Below are 23175 nucleotides of genomic sequence, written 5' to 3' on the forward strand. Positions count from 1 at the left end.
AGGGTAGGGGCTGTGAATTACTTCTCTTACTCCTCCCCACAGCACCTGGTGCATTACTGCACAGAGAACTTGCTCTCGGGCTGGCTAACTGGATCCGGCTGACAGGGGACTGAGTTTTCTCTGTTACCTTCTAAAGCCCTGCATCACTGAATCAGCTTTAAATCCTCCTCACTGCCTGGGTGAAGACACACACAACCTTCTCATTTCTACACGCTCAAACACCAAAATGAAACAAAGAACCTACCCATCTTCTTACCAACTGAGATTTATTTCTTCCATAAGGACTTTAGCATTAGGCAAATGGGGGGCTGGCACAAGAACCAACTTAAGAGAATGGAGGAAACTAATTCACTGGTTCCATGTTCAATAATACACCTGGCTAGCATCGATCTGCAAGAAATGGAAGCTGCATTCGGACTGAAACCAACAGGAAAATGTCTGATAATAACCTTGGGCATGATTCCAGCTGACCACAGTAAATGCCCAAGGAAACTCATATTTACTTTCACCAACACAGAACAGTAAGTATCTCCCTTTTAAAATACATGCTGCTCTGAGGGGTTAAATAGATGGTGATACTACTAAAGGAAGCCACCAATGTCTCTGGAAATCCAGTCATCTTTTTGATCATTAGCGGGTGAGCATCCTACCTCCCAATTGACATAATGCACCTTCTTCAAGACAGCAGTCTCTTGGCACTGCTCTGCTTTGAAGTCAAGCCCGAAATGAACTCCTGCTAATGTGGCGTATCAAACCAGCCCCCTTTTTTTTTTATTTCCAAGGCCTTTTCAGTTGGTTCGTGGTACACCCATCTTCATGGAAGTGACTATTGCAGGCTAGAATTACAACTTCCTTCTGACAGTACAAGGCACTCCTAGAAGAACTTGACCAAGGTCGTCAACCAAATCCTTAAGCAGACAGCTTTGGGCGGGGGGTGGGGGGAGGGCTGGGCCTTATTCGAAAGGGTTCATGGGGTACTTGCTGGACCTGGAGGAGTTGTCTAGGCACAGTCTGAGAGCTGGGGAGATATGAAGGCACTGTCCTTGCCCACAAGGGGTACTCGCCCCTCAGGAATTGGGTCTTGGAGGAGGGCTAGTACATCCACACCACCCCTGACCACTCAGTTTCTCTCCTTGACGGCCAAGCTTATGAGTCACCTTGCATCATGTTGAAGCAAGAAAATTGCAAAGAAGGGACAACAAGTGAACGATCAAGAATAAACGCTGTAACGATGGAAAGAAGAGTTGTCAGACACATCCCAAACCTGAGTACCATGGTAAAGTAGTAGGGGTAATACGATTACATCCCAAGATAGAAGCTTGATCAGAAAACCTAGGTAATTTTGTTATTTCTTTTCTAATTTAATCAGCGTTACTTAATTCTATTTACTCCTCTCCTTTCTTATATATTTTTTCAACGAAAAAGAAGGCAGGTGGAAAAACGATAAATATTCCTTTCAGAAAAATTTCCCCTTGAACATGACCGCACTGCACCCTCAATATCCTTATCAATTTGCTAGTTACAAGGATATAAAATAAAGATTGTTTTAAGGCCCGTTTATGTATGTGTGCCAGCTTCACGCCTCATTTCCTTAAAGGGCTATGCCAGGCTCTGTATTAGAGGCCAGAGATACAGTGATGACAAGACTGGCTTCTACTCCACGTTCCCCAGGAAACTGACTCGTGGAGTGGTCACCACACTCCTTTCTGCCCCCAATGCACCTGATAACACACCTCTTAGCACACAGTGCCCTTATCATCCTGTAGGTAAACTATCTGTTTATGTGCCAGTCTCTTCTAGAATCCCCAGATCACAAACTGCTTGAGGGCTCAGAGCTCAACATGTAGTAGGTACTCAATCAACGCGGGCTGAGTTCAGCAGGATCACAAGAGAAGCTTCGCGGAAAATATATAGGCAAACGCACATAGACACAGGAATACTGCGCACAGCTTTCCAAGTGCCACACTAAAAAGAGAGCACAGTTCATTACAAAAGGGCATTTGACACAACTGCTGAGATTTAAATAAAATATTTACTTACAGACAATGGCATTCAGCAACCTAAGTGCATACTCCAGGTCTTGCAATAAAGCTTTATGGCCCTTTATTTACCCAGAAATTTCCTTTTCCATATCCCTAGGTAAAGTCAGAGTGAGTTTGGGGAGCCAATGTGTGCCTCAGCTAATAAAAAGAGAACTACTTTGCTAATTGCTACTTTAAAAATTTTTTGTTGTTGTTTTAGAGAGAGAGAGAGAGACAGAATGTGTGATCAGGCGAGAGAGACAGAGGGAGAGGGAGGGAGGAGGAGGGAGAGGGAGAAAGGGAGAGACTCCCAAGCAGGCTCCTCGCTCAGCGCTGAGCACATCGGGGCTCAATCTCACGATCACCGCGAGATCATGACCTGAGCTGAAATCAAGATTCGGACACTCAATTGACTGAGACACCCCGGCGCCCGCTACTTTAAGATGATGTTTTGTTACTGAGTCCTGTTTCCTCTAAACTGTATGAATTCACGTTTGATAATAAGTGGGAGAAGGATCCTGTCCTCTGGAGGGGAATCTCTTAAGTTTTTCATGAACTTTAAGTAACTTTGGAACTCAGCAGTCATACCTTGCGGACGGTTGTGGCGCCAGTGACCCATGTGCGATTTTGATCATTATGGGTGGGTGCTGGGCATAACAAAGAATTTATACAATTTGAAATGTGAGGATATTAGCAAAGCTAAGGATCAACAGAAACTACTAAAAACCATAAAAAGAAATGCTATTTGACATTTTCCCTCGCCACTCTGTCTTCAACAATCTTTGTTATTAAGTGGTTAACATGAGCCTAGCTATTCAAGTAAAATCACTAGCAAGGGAAAGTCCAGCCCTCAAGTGTAAATCCAAACTTAGAATATACCCCTACAGTGATCAAAGTTTGCTGAGAAAAGGGGTTTCTAAAACCTGAGTTTTGGATTATAAATTGGCTGCAGCCCTGATTTAAACCGACCAAATTTTCAGTAGCCCATGACAATGGTAGACAACTTGGAAAGCTTTTTAAATTCTTTTTAAGGTCATTCACTTATTTTGAGAGATACAGAGACAGCACAATTGGGGGAGGGACAGAGAGAGAGGGAGAGAGAGACCCAAGCAGGCTCTGCACTGTCAGCCTAGAGCCCAACGTGGGGCCGGAACCCACGACAAGTGAGATCATGATCTGAGCTGAACCCGAGAGTCAGACGCTCAACCGACTGAGCCACCCAGGCGCCCCCTGTAAAGTTTTGTGTGTGTGTGTTTTTTAATCAGAGGTAGACCAAAGCCATTACTTTACCAGTTCAGCTTCTGTATACACACCCGCACTTACTTTAGGCTAGAACTGGCAAAAAGATGGGAAGGGAATGTACCTCACTCCAGGGTGTGTTGTACAGGAAAGATCTTCCACTTGGGATCTTCAAATCCCAGCTCAACTCCTTCAAAGCAGTGTGACTCTGGGAAAGTCACTCACCCTCTCTGAGCATCCATTTCCTTATTTCTAAAACAGCACAGAGGTGCAGGTGTAACCTTGCCAGCTTTGCAGGACTCTTTAGAGCCACCTCCGGGATGAGACGTCACAAGTGACAGTGCAAAGTACTTCAACTTTCTTCCTTCCCTTGACTTCCTCTGCCCACCCTCTCAGAATCAACCAAGGGGCAGAAGAGTTCAAAGGCAAAAAGGGAAGGAAAAGAAGTGAGGAGAGTCAAATGATACAAACTGGAATTTGATGCTGCCTCTCTCTCCCCTGCACCATCTTCGTTACAGGCTTTAAGTGGTCATTTGTGTTGTTTTTTCAACGCCAAATCAGGAGTTCTTTAGTGGTTCAGAGGAATCCTGCGGTAAGAAACTTATTGGAATGGTTTATATCCCACGAGAACATAGGCCCTACATCACGTATGCCACTCAGTAAGTGGCTCAAATGCGGGACACATTAATATTAAACTGCCCTAAGAAAAATATATTTTATAAAACAGAAACACAGTGAACAAAAGCCCACAGCACTCTAATATAATTTCTTGTGTTTTCATGTTTTTGGGAGTTGTTCTAAGCCTGCCTTTGAACCCTTGTAACCCTTATGAAGAAAAAGCAGTTCCATGATGGGCTGGCCTTGGAATCTGTGAGCCTTCATTTACGGAGTTCACAGAAAATGCTACATCACAAAATACTTTCTTAAAAACCTCTTCCCAGGGTCAAACTCCTTGGCCAATCAAAACATTGCACCTTTTAACTTGGGGGAAACGACTACAAAAAGGATTGTTCTAACTAGTCTGTCACTTGAACTTGAGAGTTGGAAGAGAGGTCTTTCCAACTTTCACAGGACCTCAGGACACTGAAAACCCACCACCCATTTGGTGTTTTTGATTCCTTGAGGATATACTAAGCTCAGGTGGTTGACAACCATCTTCCACACCTGCTAAAATAATCATGCACAAGGGCAGAAACAACTCATGAAATTTGGGATACCAGTCACTGAGATGGAAGGAAGCTCCGAGCGCCCCCGTTTCCACACTTTCATCATTAAAGGCATGCAACCCGTTTCTAAGTAGTAAATGCAGCTTCCCCAGGTTTCTACTATCTGAAGACAAACCCTCCCAGCACACTCTGGAAATGCTTAGGATTCATTTAAAATGCACCTTGCTTCTTAAATGCATCACGGGAGGGACCCTTTTACTTATTTATTTTGAAATGTTCAAACGAATGGGGAAGTTTTGCTTCCATATCGTTTTCATTTTTCCAAAATTGGCATTAGGCACCAAAATGAGTTGGGGACCGAATCGTTCCTCAGCTAGAATTTATAACTTAACAACGGACTCGTCCCAAGCTTTGCGAAGCGAATACCATTTTAAAACGCACTGTGGGATTTTTATCTTCAGACGAGAAGACACCTAAAAGGAAAAAGGCCATCCCCTCCTCCCAAGGCAGAAAAACAGCATAGCCCAAACAGCCCGTTTCCTACCCAGCCAATACAATAATGCTTTGTAAGCTGAGAGCAGCGCCCGGTATAGAAGCTAAGTATAAACAGCTGAGAAGGATTAGGCGGTAGCTCCATTCTCATTTACATGAAAATCCTCCAAGCATCGTTTTCCTCGCTGGCTGCAGGCGCAGAAGGAACTCTTTTGTGCCATAGCCAAGCATAACATTTGCATCCTTTGTCTTTACTTACCAGTCGAGGCTGTGGGCATGTGTGCTCTATTTCCTCCATGGTTTCTGAGGGAGGCTCATTGGAAAGGGATTTTGGGATACCTGTTTCTGACTCAGCATCAGTGGTAAGTACTGGCATGGCCAGTGAATGCTCCCTCCAGCTCTACACCCTCTGTGAGTCTCCTCCCAGGCAGAGAATGTTTTCTTTGTCACGTATTTTTCTCTTCTTCACCCATCCCCCTTCTTCGCCCCTTCTTTCTGTCTTCCCTGGGGGAAGTGAAGAGGTTACCCCCCTACACACCCCCTCCCGTTTCCTTCCCCAAGAAGCCAAAAGGCAAGGCCTCAGTTTATCACTATAACAACCAGACGGCACTGGTGCGGCGGGTGCGGGATACAGTACCTCATTTGCATGGAGCGCGCTGGTTGGCTACTGTCATCATAGTACCACTCCGCCGGGGAGCGGCGGGGCCCCATTGGCTGGCCGGCCGTGCCCACGGGGCCCGAACTTGCTGCTTTTGTTTCTTCCGCTTGATTCAGTTGCAAAGGTCTCTGTCCGCGCGGGGCGAGGGACCCGCGCTGCACTAGCCAGATAGGATAAAACCGCTTCCTGAGGGGTCCGGGACTCCTCGAGGAAGGACGTAGCAGACCTCCATTAAAAAAAGGACCGTGTCCCTGGCATGAGTGTTTGATGTGCTATAGTCAGAATTTTGCTAAATAGCAGTCACCCTGAAGACAAAGCAACATTTGGGCCCAAACTCCCTGTGCCCACGATTGCCAGCTGGCCTCAGAGAGCCCCTCAGGGCACTTATTGTGGGCACCTGAGTGTTCATCCCCTTGACGGCAACAAGAGCACTGGCAGCACCCCCCACCCCCACCCCCAGGCCTGGTGTAGCTCCAGATCCTGCCCCTGGGGCTGCCCTGAGAGGAATTTTGAAGGAGGTAGATTGTCTGACAACCCGCCTCCCAGTTGCTTCCTCCCTCAACCACTTCTCCCCTCTCCCCGGCTATTCTGAGTTTCCTCAATGAAGTCTTGTTCCATACACTGGTCTCTTATTCCTCTGTTCCTATTTGACCAGTCCTGGGTCCCATTTCCTAAGCACCCTGCTCTCAGCCAAATGCTCATGCCAGTCACACAAACATTCCAGTTGGGGTGTTAGTGATGATGTGCCTTAATGTCTAAATCATCCATGAATATCCCCCATTGTAAGAGGGGCGTTCCAAAGACACACACTCAAAGAACTTACAAAGGTATTCGTTCTGGTGAAATATCACACTTATAGTAACATTAATAAAAATCATGGCAGTTGCTACCATTTCTAAAGCACGGGCACAGTGCTTTACCCAGATTTTGTTTAATCTTCGTTAGAACCCAAAGTCGATCCTATTATTAGTCCCATTTAAATTGCAATTGAGAGTAATTGCCGAGGGCCTCAAACTCATAAGCAGAGTTGCAAGGATTGGAAAGATTTGCGGGGGATGGGGGTGGGAGCTGGGATGTAGCAGGTGTAGTAGTAGAAAAAGCACCTAGGTAGGAGTCCTCATAAGACAAGTCCCTGGGCTTCTAGATCTTTCATCTTAATCTATAGCAGTGTTTTTCATCCAAGTGTGGTCCAGGACCAGCAGTACCAATATCAGCATCATCTGGGAACTCTTAAAAATGCAAATTATTGGCCCCTCAAGACCTGATTCCGTACGTCTGGTGTCAGGCTAGCAATTGCATTTCTAACAAGTTCCCAGGTGATATTAATGCTGCAGGTCCAAGGACCATACTTCCAGAACCAATAGTCCAAAGGATGGGAGAAAGGGGAACCCTCTTGCACCGTTGATGGGAATGCAAACTGGTACAGTCACTCTGGAGAACAGTGTGGAGCTTCCTCAAAAAACTAAAAATAGAACTACCCTATGATCCAGCAACGGCACTACTAGGTATTTATCCAAAAGATACAAAAATACAGGTTCGAAGGGGTACATGCACCCCGATGTGTATGGCAGCATTATCAACAATAGCCAAACTATGGAAAGAGCCCAAATGTCCATCGACTGATGAATGGATAAAGAAGTGTATACACACACACACATACAAACACAAAATGGAATATTATTCACCCATTAAAAAAGAATGAAATCTTGTCATTTGCAATGACGTAGATGGAGCTAGAATGTATTATATTAAGCGAAATAAGTCAGAGAAAGACAAATACCGTATGACTTAACTCGTATGTGGAATTTAAGAAACAAAACAGATGAACATATGGGAGTTGGGGGGAGAGAAGAGAGGGAAACAAATCATAAGAGACTCTTAATGACAGAGAAAAAACTGGGTTGACAGAGGGAGGTAGGTGGGGGATGGGCTAGATGGGTGATGGGCATTCAGGCGGGCACTTGTGATGAGCACTGAGTGTTGTATGTAAGTGATGAATCACTGAATTCTACTCCTGAAACCAATATTGCACTGCATGTTAACTAAAATTTAAATTTTAAAAAGGGTGGAATAAAAACACTGTCCTGCTTCCCTCACAGAATTTGGGGGACCAAATAAATATTATGTGAAAGCACTTTGTAAATTAGAATGTGGCATATTAATATAGGGGCATTATTTTCATTGCCCCTCAAATCAAGAGAGCTAGCCTTAAAAAAAAGAAAATGGATTCTGCAGCATAGATTTTCAGTTACACATCCTGGCACTTTAAATGAGAATGGCATCATTTGACATCCCCATTATTGCCTATGCTTAAGAGAGCTCCAGTAATGCAGGAATTCCAGTGACACTGGGTCGTCTGAAAAGGGGTCATCCCACCCACTTCCTAGCCTTTCCTTCCTGCCCTGTCTGCCCTCCTGGAAACACAAAACACCTCAAGCTGCAAGTTTATCTCTAACAAGCCTGGAAGAGTCAAACCCTACAATACACTTAAGACGTCCTTTCCCACTGTGCTGGGTGATATGGGAGTGATATTGTTCATCTCATCTCAATATTTTCTTTACCTTACAGTGGCAGTTCCCAAATGTGGTCCCCAAAGGAGCCACAACAGCAGCCCTGGGAACTTGTCAGAAATTCTTCCTTCCCTGCCACAGATTACTGAATCAGACGGTGGCGGTGGCGACGAGGAATCTGTGTTTCGGTGAAATCTGCAGGTTCTGCCACTTGGTAAAGTTTGAGAACCACTGTCTAGAGCCACACGGTCCCATTGGAAAGCACTTAACCCCCCTTAACCCCCACTAGGTTCTGGGCCACTTGCCAGCTTGGTTCCTAATTGGTCCTCGAATTCCCTTTCTAGAATGGAAGGCTCATCTGCTCACCTGCCTATTTAGCAGAGTCCTGGTGTCCAGCAGGGTCCTTGTGGGAGTAATTTTAACGTGGGGGCTTCCACATGCTGTTAAGGTGATTAGCTGAGAATGACCAGTTAATTCCACAGTATGGAATTAAATGTTCCGTAACCCTCTAGGGGTTAGCAGAGGGGAAGGGATAGCAGAAGGTAAGTTATGGGGGTGATAGAATTGTTCCCTCTCCTGATATGGTAATGGTTACACAAGTCTATACCTGTGTTAACATTGTTAAAAACTTCATGGAGGACATTTGTCAGTACATGCTAACAGCCTTTAGAACATGCATGCCCTTTGACCTAGGAATTCCTCCTGGGAACCTATCGCCAAAGAAATAATCAGAGAAGCACACAAATAATTATGTACAAAGACGCTTAATGCAGAATTACTTATAACAGGCAAAAAAAAAAAAATAGAACTTACAGCAATAGGAGTAATGGTTAAAACAAAATACATTCATATAGTGTTATACATGCGTTAGCGGTCATGTTTTTGAAGCCATTCTAATGCTATGGCGACATGTTAACATTACATCACCAAAAAAAGCAGACCACAAAGTAAGATACCAAAAGATATGTACATGCCTAGAGAAAAGTCCCACAGGGAAGTACACCAAGATGTGAATAGTGACATCTTTAAGCTGTGGGATCAGGGGCGATATTTGCTTTCTTTTTTGTATCTTCGTATCTATAACAAGTATGTAAAAGATGAACATCTATTACCCTTTTAGTCAGGAAAAAAATGAACATCACCCCTCCTCCCCAACGGTATGAAGGGCTGGGTATGGGGTCGGGGTGAGGCAGACAGACGTTGGCACATGAACATACACAAAGAGGCAGGGACTCAGTGAAAGGAAACAAGAAAGCTAAAAGCGAGGGACAAGCTGGGAGAGTCCTCTCTCCATTTAGGATAAGTAGAGGCATCGTGTTGGAGGCAGGCTGTCCAGAAAATCTCCAGGGAGCATTTGGGGCCAGGGGTCCTGAGTCCTGTACCCTGCGTGAGCAGGGCACGGCTTCGGTGAGAGCTCGGCACATCGGCGCTGCCGCTCACATGCACAGCCGTCGTTATCTCTCCCATTTATTGAGTACCTCTTACATTCCTGGCACTGTGCTGGGTACTTAACCTGGGCTACTTGTAAGTCCCACAACAGCCGAGCAGATAGCAACAGGGGCCCCCCCTCTGCAGACGAGGAGACCAACCTGCAGAGACTTCAGCTTAGAAGAGACCTACAAAATGACATTATTCTTCCTACAAGCGGTATGCCCTTGAACAACATCATATTGTTGAAAGTCCATTCCCAAAGATCTGCAGGGAAGAACTAAAATTATCTCTTTAGAGCAGGAGCCCGTGTGAGCCCAATCCCCCCAGGCCTCACTGTGGTGGACAACGGCCGGCCCGCTGCCACCTGCTCTCAACTGCATCTCTGTGTGAGGGCTTGCTCTGGCCATGGGACACCCCCCCAACAACAGCCCCGGGGAGGCAGAGCTGAGGGGCTGGAAAATTAACAGCTCAAATCCCTAAGAGCTCTCAAGCAGTGACTGACAGGAGCGAAAGTCTAAACACCCCCGTGGGCTCGGCCCTCGAGTGGGATGACTCCAAATCGCGTGCTCCCCGTGGACAGAGGTCCCCAGTGGGATTCAGTTCCACTTGCCATGGTGTGGCTGGCTTGACAGTGCTCCCCGCCATCGCCCGGCTTTATTCCCTCGTCTTGCTTGCCCACACTGCTGCCGCTGTTTCCTGGGCTCACTTCCCAAACAAACTGCTAGAACTTGAATCTTTGTCTCAGGATCTGCTCCCGGGACATCTCCAACTAAGACTATTTCAGCGCCCCATCGTAAAGTTAATATCTGTTTCTTATGGCAAAATGTCTTTTATACACTCATATGGATAAAAATGAGCCATAACACCATATGGAAATGTCTGTTCGCCTGTGTTTTTGAAGTAGGCCTTACACTTAAGAGTCTTCTTCTTTCAAAACGCCTTTTCTTTACCTTTTTTATTTTCCAATCTTTAGTCATCCTTTTAGAAAACTTTATGTCCATTTTATAAAAATGTTAGCTCAACCGTAGTGGTAATTTTAAATTATTTAGCTACAGTCCGTATGTCCCTCCATATATTATACTGCTCCTACTATTTATCAAGAATGCCGTATGTAAAACCCCCTTCCAGGGGCGCTTGGGTGGCTCAAACATCCGACTTCTGCCCAGGTCGTGATCTCACGGTTCGTGGGTTCAAGCCCCGCATCAGGCTCTGTGCTGACGGCTCAGAGCCTGGAGCCTGCTTCGGATTTTGTGTCTCCCTCTCTCTCTGCCCCTCCCCCATTCACACTCTGTGTCTCTCTCTCCTTAAAAAATAAACATTAACAAAAAAATTAAAAAAAAAAAGAAACCTCCTTCCTCTGAAATCCCTCCTCCTTACCATCAATTGTGACTTCACTGTTTCTTCCACCTTCCCTTTTTCTCTCTCATTCATTTTTTCTCATTGCCTCAGATCTACCAAGCAAGGAGCTTATTAAAGAAAGGAGATTGAAAGAGCAACATAAAGTGGACAGAATTTAGTGTTTCCCGGAAACCATTATGACCTTCTATGGAATTTTGTTACATTCATGGCTCTATTTGGAGCCCCTTACTCAGTTTTCCACATGTGGCTTATGGTTTGGGCCTGAAACCTGACCCAGTCGAGAAAAAAATTCAACCATACTAAGTAATGAAACCCACATATAAATCCTTTTCACCTACTTCGGGAAAATTGTGGTAATAAAAATGTTTTCCATTGTAAAGCATTTCACCCCTCACTTGGTGCTTTTCCACATTAAATTATATCATAATAGCACTCTGAGATAGACAAGTTTTCATACTGAAAATTTTCAAATGAGCAAACAGAATCAGAGAGGTTAAGTGACTTGAGTAGGGTCACACAGTAAGGGGGACAAACTATCACCTGAATCCAGGTCTCTTGAATCAAAGTTCAACTCTGTTTTCCACTACACTACACTGTCTCCCTTTTTGATATAGTTATATTTGCTTTGTTAACAATGCTGCTGAGCTGACTCATGCATATTTCATCATCCAAAATAGCCCCTTCACCGCTTTCCTATTGAATTCATGTAACATGAAGCACTCTTCACTTCTATTCATTCACTTCATTTTCTATCTCTAAAACCATGGACCTGGACTCATTGTAGGTGCTTGCATTTAATTATGACAGAAAAATAAACACAGAGGCATTGCCAGATTCACCAGTGGGTCAAGAGCCAGGCCGATAAAAGCCATTAGGGGGAAAAAAATAATGGTCAGACATAAAAAGTAGTCAGAGCTTCAAAACTTACTTTTTGAAAAACAAAATCAAGAAGATAGAATGAAGGTGCTTTATTTTATCCTTAACAGGGAATTTCTTCCTTTTGGGGCTTCTGTCATCATCAGAAAAGAATTAACTTTCACTCATTCGTTTGACCAAAATTTATTGAGTCTAAGCACTGTTTTTTTTTTTAATTTTAAATTTTTAAATTTTTTATTTTAGAGAGAGAGTGTGTGAGTGGGGGAGAGGGGCAGATGGGGAGAGAGAATCCTGTTTTAAAATTTTATAATGTTTATTTTTTTTGACAGAGAGAGAGAGAGCGCACATGTGCGTGAGTGGAGGAGGGGCAGAGAGAGAGGGAGACACAGAATCAAAGCAGGTTCAAAGTTCCGAGATGTCAGTATAGAGCCAGATATGGGGCTCAAACCCACGAAACGTGAGATCATGACCTGAGCCAAAGACAGACACTTAACCAACTGAGCCACCCAACAGCTGATGGGGAGAGAGAATCCTAAGCAGGTTCCACGCTAACCCCAACGCTGGGCTCAATCCCATGACCCTGGGATCATGACCTGAGTGGAAATCAAGAGTCGGACACTCAACCGAGACATCCAGGCACCCCAAGTTTAAGCACTGCTTTAAGGTGCTGGGGAACAATTGCACAGACCCAACATGACTAACCTCCTGCATGAATGGAAATGCCACCAACGAGATGTCATCTTACATCTTACATTTAAAAGAAATAAACATGAGACATAAGTCAGAAATGACCAGTCAGGAGCTCCATTTCTTAGCATTCAAAGACGCCATGCCATAGTGGCTGTGGCTGTGTTTGAGAAGGTCCTAAAAGAGGTAAGTTGTTTTCATCTATATGAGATGTGTTTATCTAAATGCTGGTGATCAAATCAGTTATAAATAAAGTACATTTTGTTTGCTATAGCAAAACAGATAGGATAGCAGGGCTTTTTTTAATAAATTAAAGTTGCCCTAGCTGGAATAAATCATTCTTATTGACATTAGCAGCTGTGTAGTCAGTAAAGAATTATTGTTGCTATTACTTGGTGGTATTTATAAACACTTTTACTTTCTAAGTGCTTTACAATCACTTATTGTCTAATTAATATCTAATCATCTGTTTACAAGTAATAATCACACATGTAGTGCAGTTTAATCAAAACTCCAAATGCAGCCGCCATCATACTCAAGAATATTGTGTAAATTTTGGTCTCTCCGTGATGGGGTTTGGGTCCAGACATATGGCTGAAACAGACACAACAGGAAAAAAAATGAATAAAGACTCCTCCCTTGGATTTGAGCACAATTTGGATTCACAACTTTTGCATGTCAAATATATTATCTGAATGTCAGTGGATAAGTAAAAATACAGGTAATTTTCACCACTTAATGGCTCAATTACACATAGAAAAGTTTTAATTTGAGCCACAAAATTGGATGATAGTTTATGATAAATGTTCAAGGGCAGGCACTGACTTCGCATTGGAAGTGTTAGTCGCAATCACCATTTTGGTGATTATCATGAAAAAGATCAAATGTAGAAAAGGTGGCTCAGGGACCACCAAGGTTAATGTAACACACGGTCAAGTCTAGACCAAGCTGTGGTCAGTACAAACACCTGCCAGTCTTAATTACCTACTGAGCGTAAGTGGACTTACTACCATACGCCCGTCAGTCTCCCCAAGTGTTATTCTAGAAGTAACTATGGCAACCATGGAAGGATTTTTTTTTTTTTTTTGTATGCAGGTGAAGGACGTGCATACTAATGCAGTTTTTCCATAAATTTTCCGACAAGTAGAATTGCTGAGTCAGGCTACTTGCACTGTCAAGGCTTTTTGTGTATGTTTTTCAATACTATTATCAAATTGTCTTGACCAAATGTATACTTCCTCTGATACTCCTAAAGGGTTGTCTTTCTTGGCTCTTGATATGCTGAAACCAGTTTGCTTCCTTCTTGCATTGCCACCAGACGCGGTTTCCCAGTACAGCAGCACATACTGCTGTGTCCTGAGGATTGTGCCTGGGGCCTTGTGAACGTGATCCAAACGTGCCTGACTGGCAAGTGAGTGATCAAGGCCACCTGGTGCCACGATGATGGGCACTCCATTCACAGGTAGACCGTTATTACAATCCTTGCACTTTATACTGATTTTGAATGGCACGGACCCAAGAGTGAACTCTTCATCTTGCAAAATCTGCACCCAGCATCTTTGAATGCTCAAAGAGAGATTTGGTTTGGGGGCACCTGCCTGGCTCAGTCGGTGGAGCGTAGGACTCGATCTTGGAGTTGTGAGTTAGAGCCCTACGTTGGATGGAGAGATTACTTAAAAATAAGATCTTAAAAAAAAGAGAGATTTGGTTTTATCTTCCGTAGTAGTTTCCTGTTGCTGTTTGTAACAATGTACTACAAACGTCGTAGCTTGAAACAACACAAATGTCTTATCTTAGTTCTGGAGGTCAGAAGTCTTGATGGAACTCAGCAGGCTAAAATCCATGTATCAGCAAGACTGCATTTCTTCTGGAGGCTCTAGGGGAAAAATCTGTTTCCTTGCCTCTTCCATCTTCTAGAGCTGCCCGCATTCCTTGGCTCACAGCCCTGTGCCTTCCATCTCCCAAGCCAGCACTGCATCAGTCCAGCCTCTGCTTCAATAGCCAACCTTCTCTAACTCTCTTGCCTGCCCCTTTCACTTGAAAATACCGTTGCAATTCCGTTAGGCATTCGGATAATCCAGGATAATCTCTGCCATCTCAAGATCTTTAACTTAATCGCATCTGCGAAATCCCTTTTGCCATGTCAAGTGACATAGTTACAGGTTCCCAGGTTCCAGGAAATAGAATGTAGACATCTTTGGGGGGCTATTATTCTGCCTACCACACATTCCTGAGCATGAATCAGACGGGCTATTTCACGTGCAGATATTTGAACAATACATTGCCTATAATTTTAAGACATGGTAATTTGTAAACCCCTGCTCTGTGTCAGGCACAGGCACTATGCCAGGTTTGCAGGTAAGAGTCAGTGCATAGAGAGGTTAAGTAATTTTCCCAAGGTCACAGAGCTGGTCAGTGGCAGAGCTGAGTTTCAAACTCAGGTCTGTCGGACTTCAAAGGCTGTGTTCATCGTGGGCCGTGGCTGTAGCTCAACATTGCCCGCGCTCTGCTCAATTTGCTCTCCTTGGCTAGCCTTCATGTTGAAAGCTTTTCACTTAGTTTGACATTGAACGATACAACCTAACCAGATAAAACCTTTTAAGCCCCTGTGAATCTCATATTTGACTCATTCAGCAGGTGCCAGTGGAGGATGCCATCAGGAAACACTCATTCACGATGATGTCTCCACATGCTCTAATAAATCTTCCCCAAAGTAGCATCCGGCGGGTTCTTCCTCCATAATACAAACAGAAGTGCGCCCGCCAGGTTATCTTCTCCGTGGGTGAAATGTAAATGTCTGAATAGTATCAGGTGGTGGCAGTGAGAAATAATCTTTCCAACAGCCTACAAGTATACCCACTATCTTATTCTTTTTTTAAATATTTATTTTTGAGAGAGAAAGAGAGAGAGAGAGAGGATCCAAAATGGGCTCTGCACCAATGGCAGAGAGCCCTATGCGGGACTCGAACTCAAAAATCCATGAGATCATGACCCGAGGCAAAGTCGAATGCTTAATCGACTGAGCCACCCTGGCGCGCCCCGTCTCCGCTGTCTTATTCTTGAAAAAAGAGAGCCTGACACTTTAGGAGTCTCATTTCGTGTGTTAATCAAGTTTCTCATCCTCTCTGATTTACTTCGCAAAGTTCTCAGCCTCAGTTGCACATGACAATCAGCTGGGGAGCTTTCAAAACTACAGAAACCTGGTCCCCACACCCGGGAGATTCTGGCCTCACAGGGGTGGGTTGCAGCATCAGGACTTTTAAAAAAACAGAATGGGGGTGCCTGGGTGGCTCTGTCGGTTAAGTGTCCGACTTGGGCCTCAGGTCATGATCTTGTGGTTTGCGGGTTCGAGCCCCACATCGGGCTCTGTGCTGACAGCTCACAGCTCAGACGGAGCCTGAAGCCTGCCTCAGATTCTGTGTCTCCCTCTCTCTCTCTCTCCCCATCCCCTGCTTGTGCTCTCTCTGTCTCTCTCAAAAATAAATGAACATTAAAAAAACAGACTTTAAAAATGCAGAACAACAACAAAAAAGGTTTAGAGCCACAGAGATGAAGTGAAGCAGAGATGATGAGAGACTTTATTAAGACATAGGTTTTGATGCTCAACTATTGGACTCACTTTTTACCAAGAATGTCTGCTTTGTTTGCATCGAAAACAATAAACCCTATTAATGTATGTATCCCAAGAAGGCGGCCACGTAAAAACCTTCACTGTGTCCAAAAGTGATCGTTTGAAACACCTAATCTACTTCAGTGCCAGGGGAGGGGCTCTGTGGAATGACTCCCTAATGGCGCTTGACAGTAAGTGTAGACAGTCAATGTGCTTCCACTGAAGCCCACTCTGGCTACCAGAAGAAATACTCTTCAGTAAGTAAGTAAGCAAGCATGAGATAAGCACACTTTGAAAGAAAGATAGTCCTTTATTTCCTCAAAGTAGCCTGGAGAACCTCACCACACCATTCAAGTGTAGGAATTCAAAAGAAACAAAACCATCAGCATTAAACCATGGCAGTCCCTAGCATGTAAAATACTACCCTTGCTCAGAACGTTTTTGGAATAAATCTTCCTGAATTAGCATCACGGAAATTTTATAACGCCACTTCTGAAAATCAGTTTTGGGGGCTGTAGAGCATGCAACTGTTGATCTCAGGGTTGTGAGTTCGAGCCCCATGTTGGGTGCAGAGATTATTTAAAATCTTAAAAAGACAAAGAGTTTTTATATAATCAAATCAGTATTTTTTTTAATCCAAAGTGGTATTAACCAGATTTCCAGAATTACCATTCACCTATCAAACTATCAATTGGCTTTAGGTTATTTCAAAAATGTAGGAAATAACCCTCAAGGATGATTGATTGTGCCCTCTGTCGACATCCGAGAAATTCCTGAAGGGCGAGAGATCTTAAGTGACAAAGGTGACCCCAAGGCTCTAAGGTCAGTTCTTTAGAGCAGAGGTTCTCATACTTTAATGTGCGTAAGAATCACCCAGAGAGTTTGTTAAACTGCTTTCCCAGGCCACACTCCCAGAGATTCTAATCAGTAGGCCAGGGTAGGCCCTCAACCTGACTTGACTTTGAGCAACACTGTTGTAGAGCAAAACTGAAGATAAAAATACAGATGTGAATGTATGCGTTTTACTATCCCGTTTTCAAAAACGACAGAAATTGTCCAAAGGACTCAGGAGTCAACTTGGAAACACTCTTGTCTGCCTAAGATGAAAAGTTGAAGCATCGTTAAGGATGAGAACTGCAATGTATTGAAATCCATCAACTGTGTTTAAATCCACCAGTTCATAATACTATAGAACAGAGTCCCAAACAAACCAAAGACGTCAGTTGTCTGCATCGGCAGCTGCAAGGGGTCACAGGCATTATTTTGAAAACCGGAAGCCAGAGGGAAAGAATCAGGCATTTATCTTACCTTTTCTATACAAACGTACTTCTGAGTGACCAAGTAGTAAGGAGAAGCAGATCGTCTTAGAATGAGTAATGAAAGTATGGAGGTAATGAAGAAGGTAACGCATTAGACTCTCCCTGTTTTCAACCCCCTCGTGAATGAGTGGATCTAGGCATGGGGCATCAACAACTGCCAGCATGACAAAAAGACAGACAACCGCCAATGTCATACACTCCAGAGAGAGAGACACGCACCACCTATCAAGTAGTTTCCCAAGTAAATAGAACCTGGTTTTGATCACACCTCTTGATCCAAGACCAATTTATGGGAAATAAAGAAGGGATAAAGGAGTACATTAACACCACAGGGATGCAATCAGCAAAATCCAGATTGTAGGAAGCTCTCTAGGACAAACTTAGTTGCTGCAACCAAAAAATTGCAAGAAACCTAAGGATTAAACAAGATCTAAAAGACACAGCCATCAATTGCAATGTAAACCCCGTATTACTAGGATCGCAATTCAAAACACTGTAAAAAAAATTACAACATGCATGAGACAATGAGAAATTTGGACAGTTTCTGGATGCTGTAGTAGGATTATTAGTAAATGTTTCAGGTATGATACTGATATCATGTTTATGGGTTTTTAAATTTTTTTTAATGTTTATTTACTTTTTTGAGACAGAGAGACAGAGTCCGAGTGGAGAGAGGGGACAGAGAGAAGGAGACACAGAATCCAAAACAGGGTCCAGTCTCTGAGCCATCAGCACAGAGCCCGATGCGGGGCTCAAACCCACAGACCATGGGATCATGACCTGAGCCAAAGCTGGACGCCCAACCGACTGAGCCACACAGGTGCCCCATGTTTATGGTTTTTTTAAACTTTATTTTAGAAATATGCACTGAAGTATTTGCAGATGAATTATGTTGTGTGGGTGTGGGGAGTGGATAGGGCTCTAGATGACAGCTTCTCAACTGGCTGCAACTTTGTGCCCCCAGCGTACATTTAGTGATGTCTGGAGATATTTTTCTTGACCACTTGTGTGTGTGTGTTGGGGGGGGGGGCAGGTGATGCTCCAGGCATTTAGTGCTAAACATCCTACAATGCACAGAAACAGCCCTCCAACGTGGGGGAATGGGTCTGCGCTGACACCCTGCCTGACAACATTGAATGTGTCCACATGGCTAGCACTGGCAAAGACTTGAACTGCGGCTCATCTGGGTGTCCGTCAGTCGGCAGAGGCAGACCGTGAGAGGTGGGAGGCCTGTTAGGAGCTGCTAGGAGGCCACCTCCTACTTGTCCCTATCTCCCGCTGAGAGACCCCCAGGAAGCAGTTCCTAACTGCCTCTTGAGTTCTGCTGAGACATGGGGCTTCCGGCCCTGCCCCCCTCCGCATCAGCCCTGCGGAGTAGAAAACCGGTTAGTTGCCATCTACAATGGGCTCCTCAGCAGCAGGAGTCTAGAGGTCATCTGACCTCTTTTGTTGCCCTGCTGTCCTTGGCGTAGGGGACAAGGACCACAGGAAGCTGGCACCGATGGTACATATCTTTCACTAAGTAAGTAATAAACTGTCTGAATCCCAAAGCGACTCAATGTACTTTTACCAGTCAAGTCAGTCAGAACTCAGCTTTAGTTTCGCCTTGTCTGGTGTGTGTACAACGATCTGCCCAAAATGTCAATGCCAAGGTTGAGAAGCTCTGCATGAAACAATATTAGTAGTGGGCTGATTGTTATTGAAGCTGCACGACAAGTACATGAACAGCACAAATGGGGAGATGCTGTTTTGTCTAATTCTGCATATGTTAAAAACTATTGATAATACAAGCTGTATTTACAATTTTTTTACTTTTTTTCAAAGTAGACTTCATGCCCAGTGTGGGGTTGGAACTCACAGCCCTGAGATCTAGAGTCACATGCTCTACTGACTGAGGCAGCCAGGTACCCCAAAAGCTGTATTTCTTTTTAAAAAGATAAAAATTGGTCACCTTGCTTTATGAGATGTCTAACACTTTAAGTGCACGTACTGAGGCAATCTGCAGATGGGAACAAATTTGCCATCAGGCTTGTAGTTCCACTACCAAATTACAAACTGTGTTCTTGAGCAAATTATGTAACTTCTCTAAACCTCAGTTTCCTCACCAATAAAATAAGACTAATTATGCCCCTGAAGGTTTCATAGGGATTAAATATAAGTGTTTAGCTGGGTGTTTTACATGTATACCTTTCTCAGACCTCCTTCCTTTGTTCTTTTTGTTTGCTGCTCTTCAATTCAGAAATGGAAAGAGCTCTTCTTGTCACTTTGACGAGTAATTTTGATCCAGCCAATTTCTTTTCAAACCATTCCCTGGAAAAGTGTAGATGGTGCTGGTATAAAACGTTTGGTTCTAAGGGTTTAAAACAACCAACTCGGAGGCTGAGTCGCTCACTTGGTTGTGCATCTGACTTTTGATTTCCGTTCAGATCGTGATCTTGGGGTTGTGAGATTGACCCGAGTCGGGCTCTGCCCTTCTCCTCCACCCTCTCTCTCTCTTTCTGTAAAGTTAAAAATTAAAAAACAACAACAACAACAAACCCTAGAGGGACCCCAGAGGAATGGGGAGTAAGAAGAACGTATATGATTAATTCATTAGTTCTCAATCCAGGATGATTTTGCCCCACAGAGGACATGTCACCATGTCTGGAAATATTTTTGGTTGTCAAGACTTGGGTGGGGCGGTGCTACTAGGCTATACTGTAGAGACCAGGGGTACTGGCTGGAGACCAGCGATGTTGCTGAACAACCCACTATATGCACAGGATTGCTCCCCACAACGAGGAATTGTCTGGCCCCCAATATCATCAATACCAAGGTTGAGAAACCCTGGGCTAACGTGACCAAAACTCCTTGATGAAGCTTTTCCTAGATAATTAACTTTACCTTTCTTTGTTCTTCTTATCCACACATACAGGTTATTAAAGACATGCTCAGGAGAAATCATTCAAAATGTGATTACTCTAGCTCTGTGGCCCTAATTTGTTATTCATTTCTTGAAGAGAAAAAAATCTGAGTAGTGTTCTGATTTTATTGCCTTTGAGTTTCAAATAGCAAACTTGAAGCATGCACTGATTACCTTCTTAATTAATAGGCTGTGAAGGCAGGGCATCACTTTATTAACCAGGGTTCCGGAAGGAGGTACGGTCTCTCAACAGCTTAGTAGTCTTTATTCCCAACTGTGACGCCAAAGGGGGAGGATTGGGATGAAGGGGATGCAGACAGCGCTCCCCAACAGATATATTTTTCGTGTTAAAATAGTTCACCTTAGTTTCAATGACACCCGCCTACAATGTCGTTATTGAATAGAAAACATTATGGATAATTTGCCCCCCATCCCACATCCACCTTTTAAAGTCAAGATGCCTGGGGTGCCTGGCTGGCTCATGTGGTAGAGCGCGTGACCCTTGATCTCAGGGTTGTGAGTTCAAGCCCCATACTGGGTACAGCGATGACTTTAAAAAAAATAAAGAGGGGCGCCTGGGTGGCTCAGTCGATTAAGTGGCCGACCTCGGCTCAGGTCATGATCTCGCGGTCCATGAGTTCGAGCCCTGCATCAGGCTCTGTGCTGACAGCTCAGAGCCTGGAGCCTGCTTCTGTTTCTGTATCTCCCTCTCTCTCTGCCCCTCCCCCATTTGTGTTCTGTCTCTCTGCCTTTCAAAAATGAATAAATGTTAAAAAAAATTTTTTTTAAATAAAAAAAATAAAGATACTTGACCTCAAGACCACAGGGCCATAGGTAAATGGTGGTAACCGTATTCTACTGGCAAACAATAGCAAGGCCATTCCTGTGAGACGTGTCGTGTGTGTCACGCGGCAATGGGGCAAACACGTTTGAGAAGATAAACAGTGGGGTGGGGAATTTGTACAGGTGGTAGAAATGCTTAAGCATCTATGAGGCAGTTCCTTTTACTCTATCTGGCCCTCAACTCCACCCCTTCTATGAATACAGCCCCCAGGCCCAGCCCAGGGAATTGGGTTGGGACACCTGATGAAGAAACCAAGCCTTGGGCTGTTCAGTGGTTCCTCAGATCTTCAGATTCCCTCTTTCAGAAATTAGAACTAAGAGATGCCAACTGAGTAGATCAGGGGATTAGAGTAAATATGTCTGCAAATGAGCGTTTCCGAGGCCTTGTCAAGCTGCTCCTGTTCCTTTCCTTGCTTTTCAGCTTTCTGTGGGTTCTATTAGATAGACCTTTGCATTTCACCTACTGAAAAAGCTAGCTCAGCAGCTACTGTCCCTTGAAACCCAGCACTGGGTCTGAGACAGATGTGCACACATCCCCCCCCCCTGCCCCCACCCCAGACGAGACTAACAGGAGAAATGAAGCCAAGGGCTAACAGGGAAAGGCCACTTAACAGGTATTTATGCTTCACGCCTAGGAGCATCAGGGGATGACACTCTTTCCAGAGACCAGCTCAGAGTAAATTCACCTCATAAACCCCATAATCTAGATGTACCACACTTTTGATACTTTTGTATACAAACTTACGACTCCTTTGGTGTGATTATATTGAATCATTATTTATCTCATGATGTTACCTAATTCTCACTTGTAACCTTGACATCTGTCTCTTCTATTGTTAATTAACCCATCAACCAGGCTTGGGAAGATCAGTTCGTACCTCCAGGATCCATCCACTTTCTTACATCATCTTCAACCCTCCCACGGGCTTCTGCGTCCAGCACTCCCCTAAAGCTCAGTTACGTTTCTACGTGAGTGTTTCTTAGCTGCACAGGAGGACCTTTTAGAGCAGCGGTCCTTTACTTAGGGATAATTTGTATCCCGCTCCCCAAGGGTGATTTTGTAGTGTCTGGACACAGTTGTTGTTGTTTTTAAGATTTTATTTATTTATTTATTTGTTGGGGGGGGGGGTGCAGAGGAAAAGGGAGAGAATCCTAAGCAGGCTCCATGTCCAGAGCCAATGCAGGGCTCCATCGCACGACTGTGAGATCACGACCTGAGCCGAAATCGAGAGTCAGATGCTTAAATGACTGAACCATCCAGGTGCCACTAAGATTTTATTCTTAAGTAATCTCTACGCCTAACGTGGGGCTCGAAATTACAACCCTGAGATCAAGAGTTGCATGCCCCGCCGAGTGAGCCAGCCAGGTGCCCCTGGACAAAGTTTTGATTGTTACAACTTGGGGGGTGCTACTGACATCTGGTGGGTAAAGACTAAGGATGCTGTAAACATGCTACAACGCACAAGAAAACCCCCATAACAAAGAATTAACCAACCCAAATTGTCAATAATGCCAAAGTTGAGAAACTTTGCTTTAAGGCAAAGATGGATCTTTGCAAGAAATAACACAATTCAAAATGGGCAAAGGATTTGAAAAGACGTTTCTCCAAAGATACACAAATGGCCAATAGATATGTGAACAATGCACAACCTCTTTAGCCATTAGGGACATGCAAACCAAAACCACAACGAGACACCACCTCACACCCACAAGATGGCTAAAATTTTGAAAATGGAAAATAACAAGAGTTGGTGAGGATGTGGAGAAATCGGAACCCTCATACACTGCTGGTGGAATGTAATTGGCAGTTCCTCAAAAAGTTAAAAATAGAGTTACCATTTGACCTACCAATTCCACGCCTAGGTATTTACCCGAGAGTATTGAAAACATGTGTTCACGAAAATCTTGTACACAAATGTCATAGCATTATTCACAATAACCAAGAAGGGCAAGCAACCCAAATGTCCACTGCCTGGTGAATGGAGAAACAAATAGTGGTTTATCCATACAATGGAATATTATTTGGCCATAAAAAAGGATGAAGTACAGATCCATGCTACAA

The 23175-nt window shown here is 44.1% G+C and overlaps 1 protein-coding gene across 10 annotated transcripts in view; it reads right to left on the bottom strand.

Annotated features, from left to right (window-relative positions):
* Positions 1–23175, bottom strand: part of PCYT1B (phosphate cytidylyltransferase 1B, choline) — a 126431-nt gene that overhangs the window by 94495 nt on the left and 8761 nt on the right. For 2 of the 10 annotated variants that reach the window (XR_006710981.1, XM_045472142.1), the window contains exon 1: positions 5178–5535. The exons of 2 other annotated variants lie outside the window; for them this stretch is intronic. Coding sequence is in view for 7 of the 8 variants with exons in the window: in XM_045472142.1 (XP_045328098.1) it covers positions 5178–5294 (117 nt within the window). In the remaining variant the exon portion in view is untranslated. Of the gene's footprint in view, positions 1–5177; positions 5557–10894; positions 10991–23175 lie in introns of those variants that run through there. 6 more of the 10 variants (XM_045472145.1, XM_045472150.1, XM_045472151.1 and 3 more) reach the window with 6 other exon arrangements.

This window comes from Leopardus geoffroyi, chromosome X, assembly GCF_018350155.1.
Source record: "Leopardus geoffroyi isolate Oge1 chromosome X, O.geoffroyi_Oge1_pat1.0, whole genome shotgun sequence".
NCBI classification, from domain to species: Eukaryota; Metazoa; Chordata; class Mammalia; order Carnivora; family Felidae; genus Leopardus; species Leopardus geoffroyi.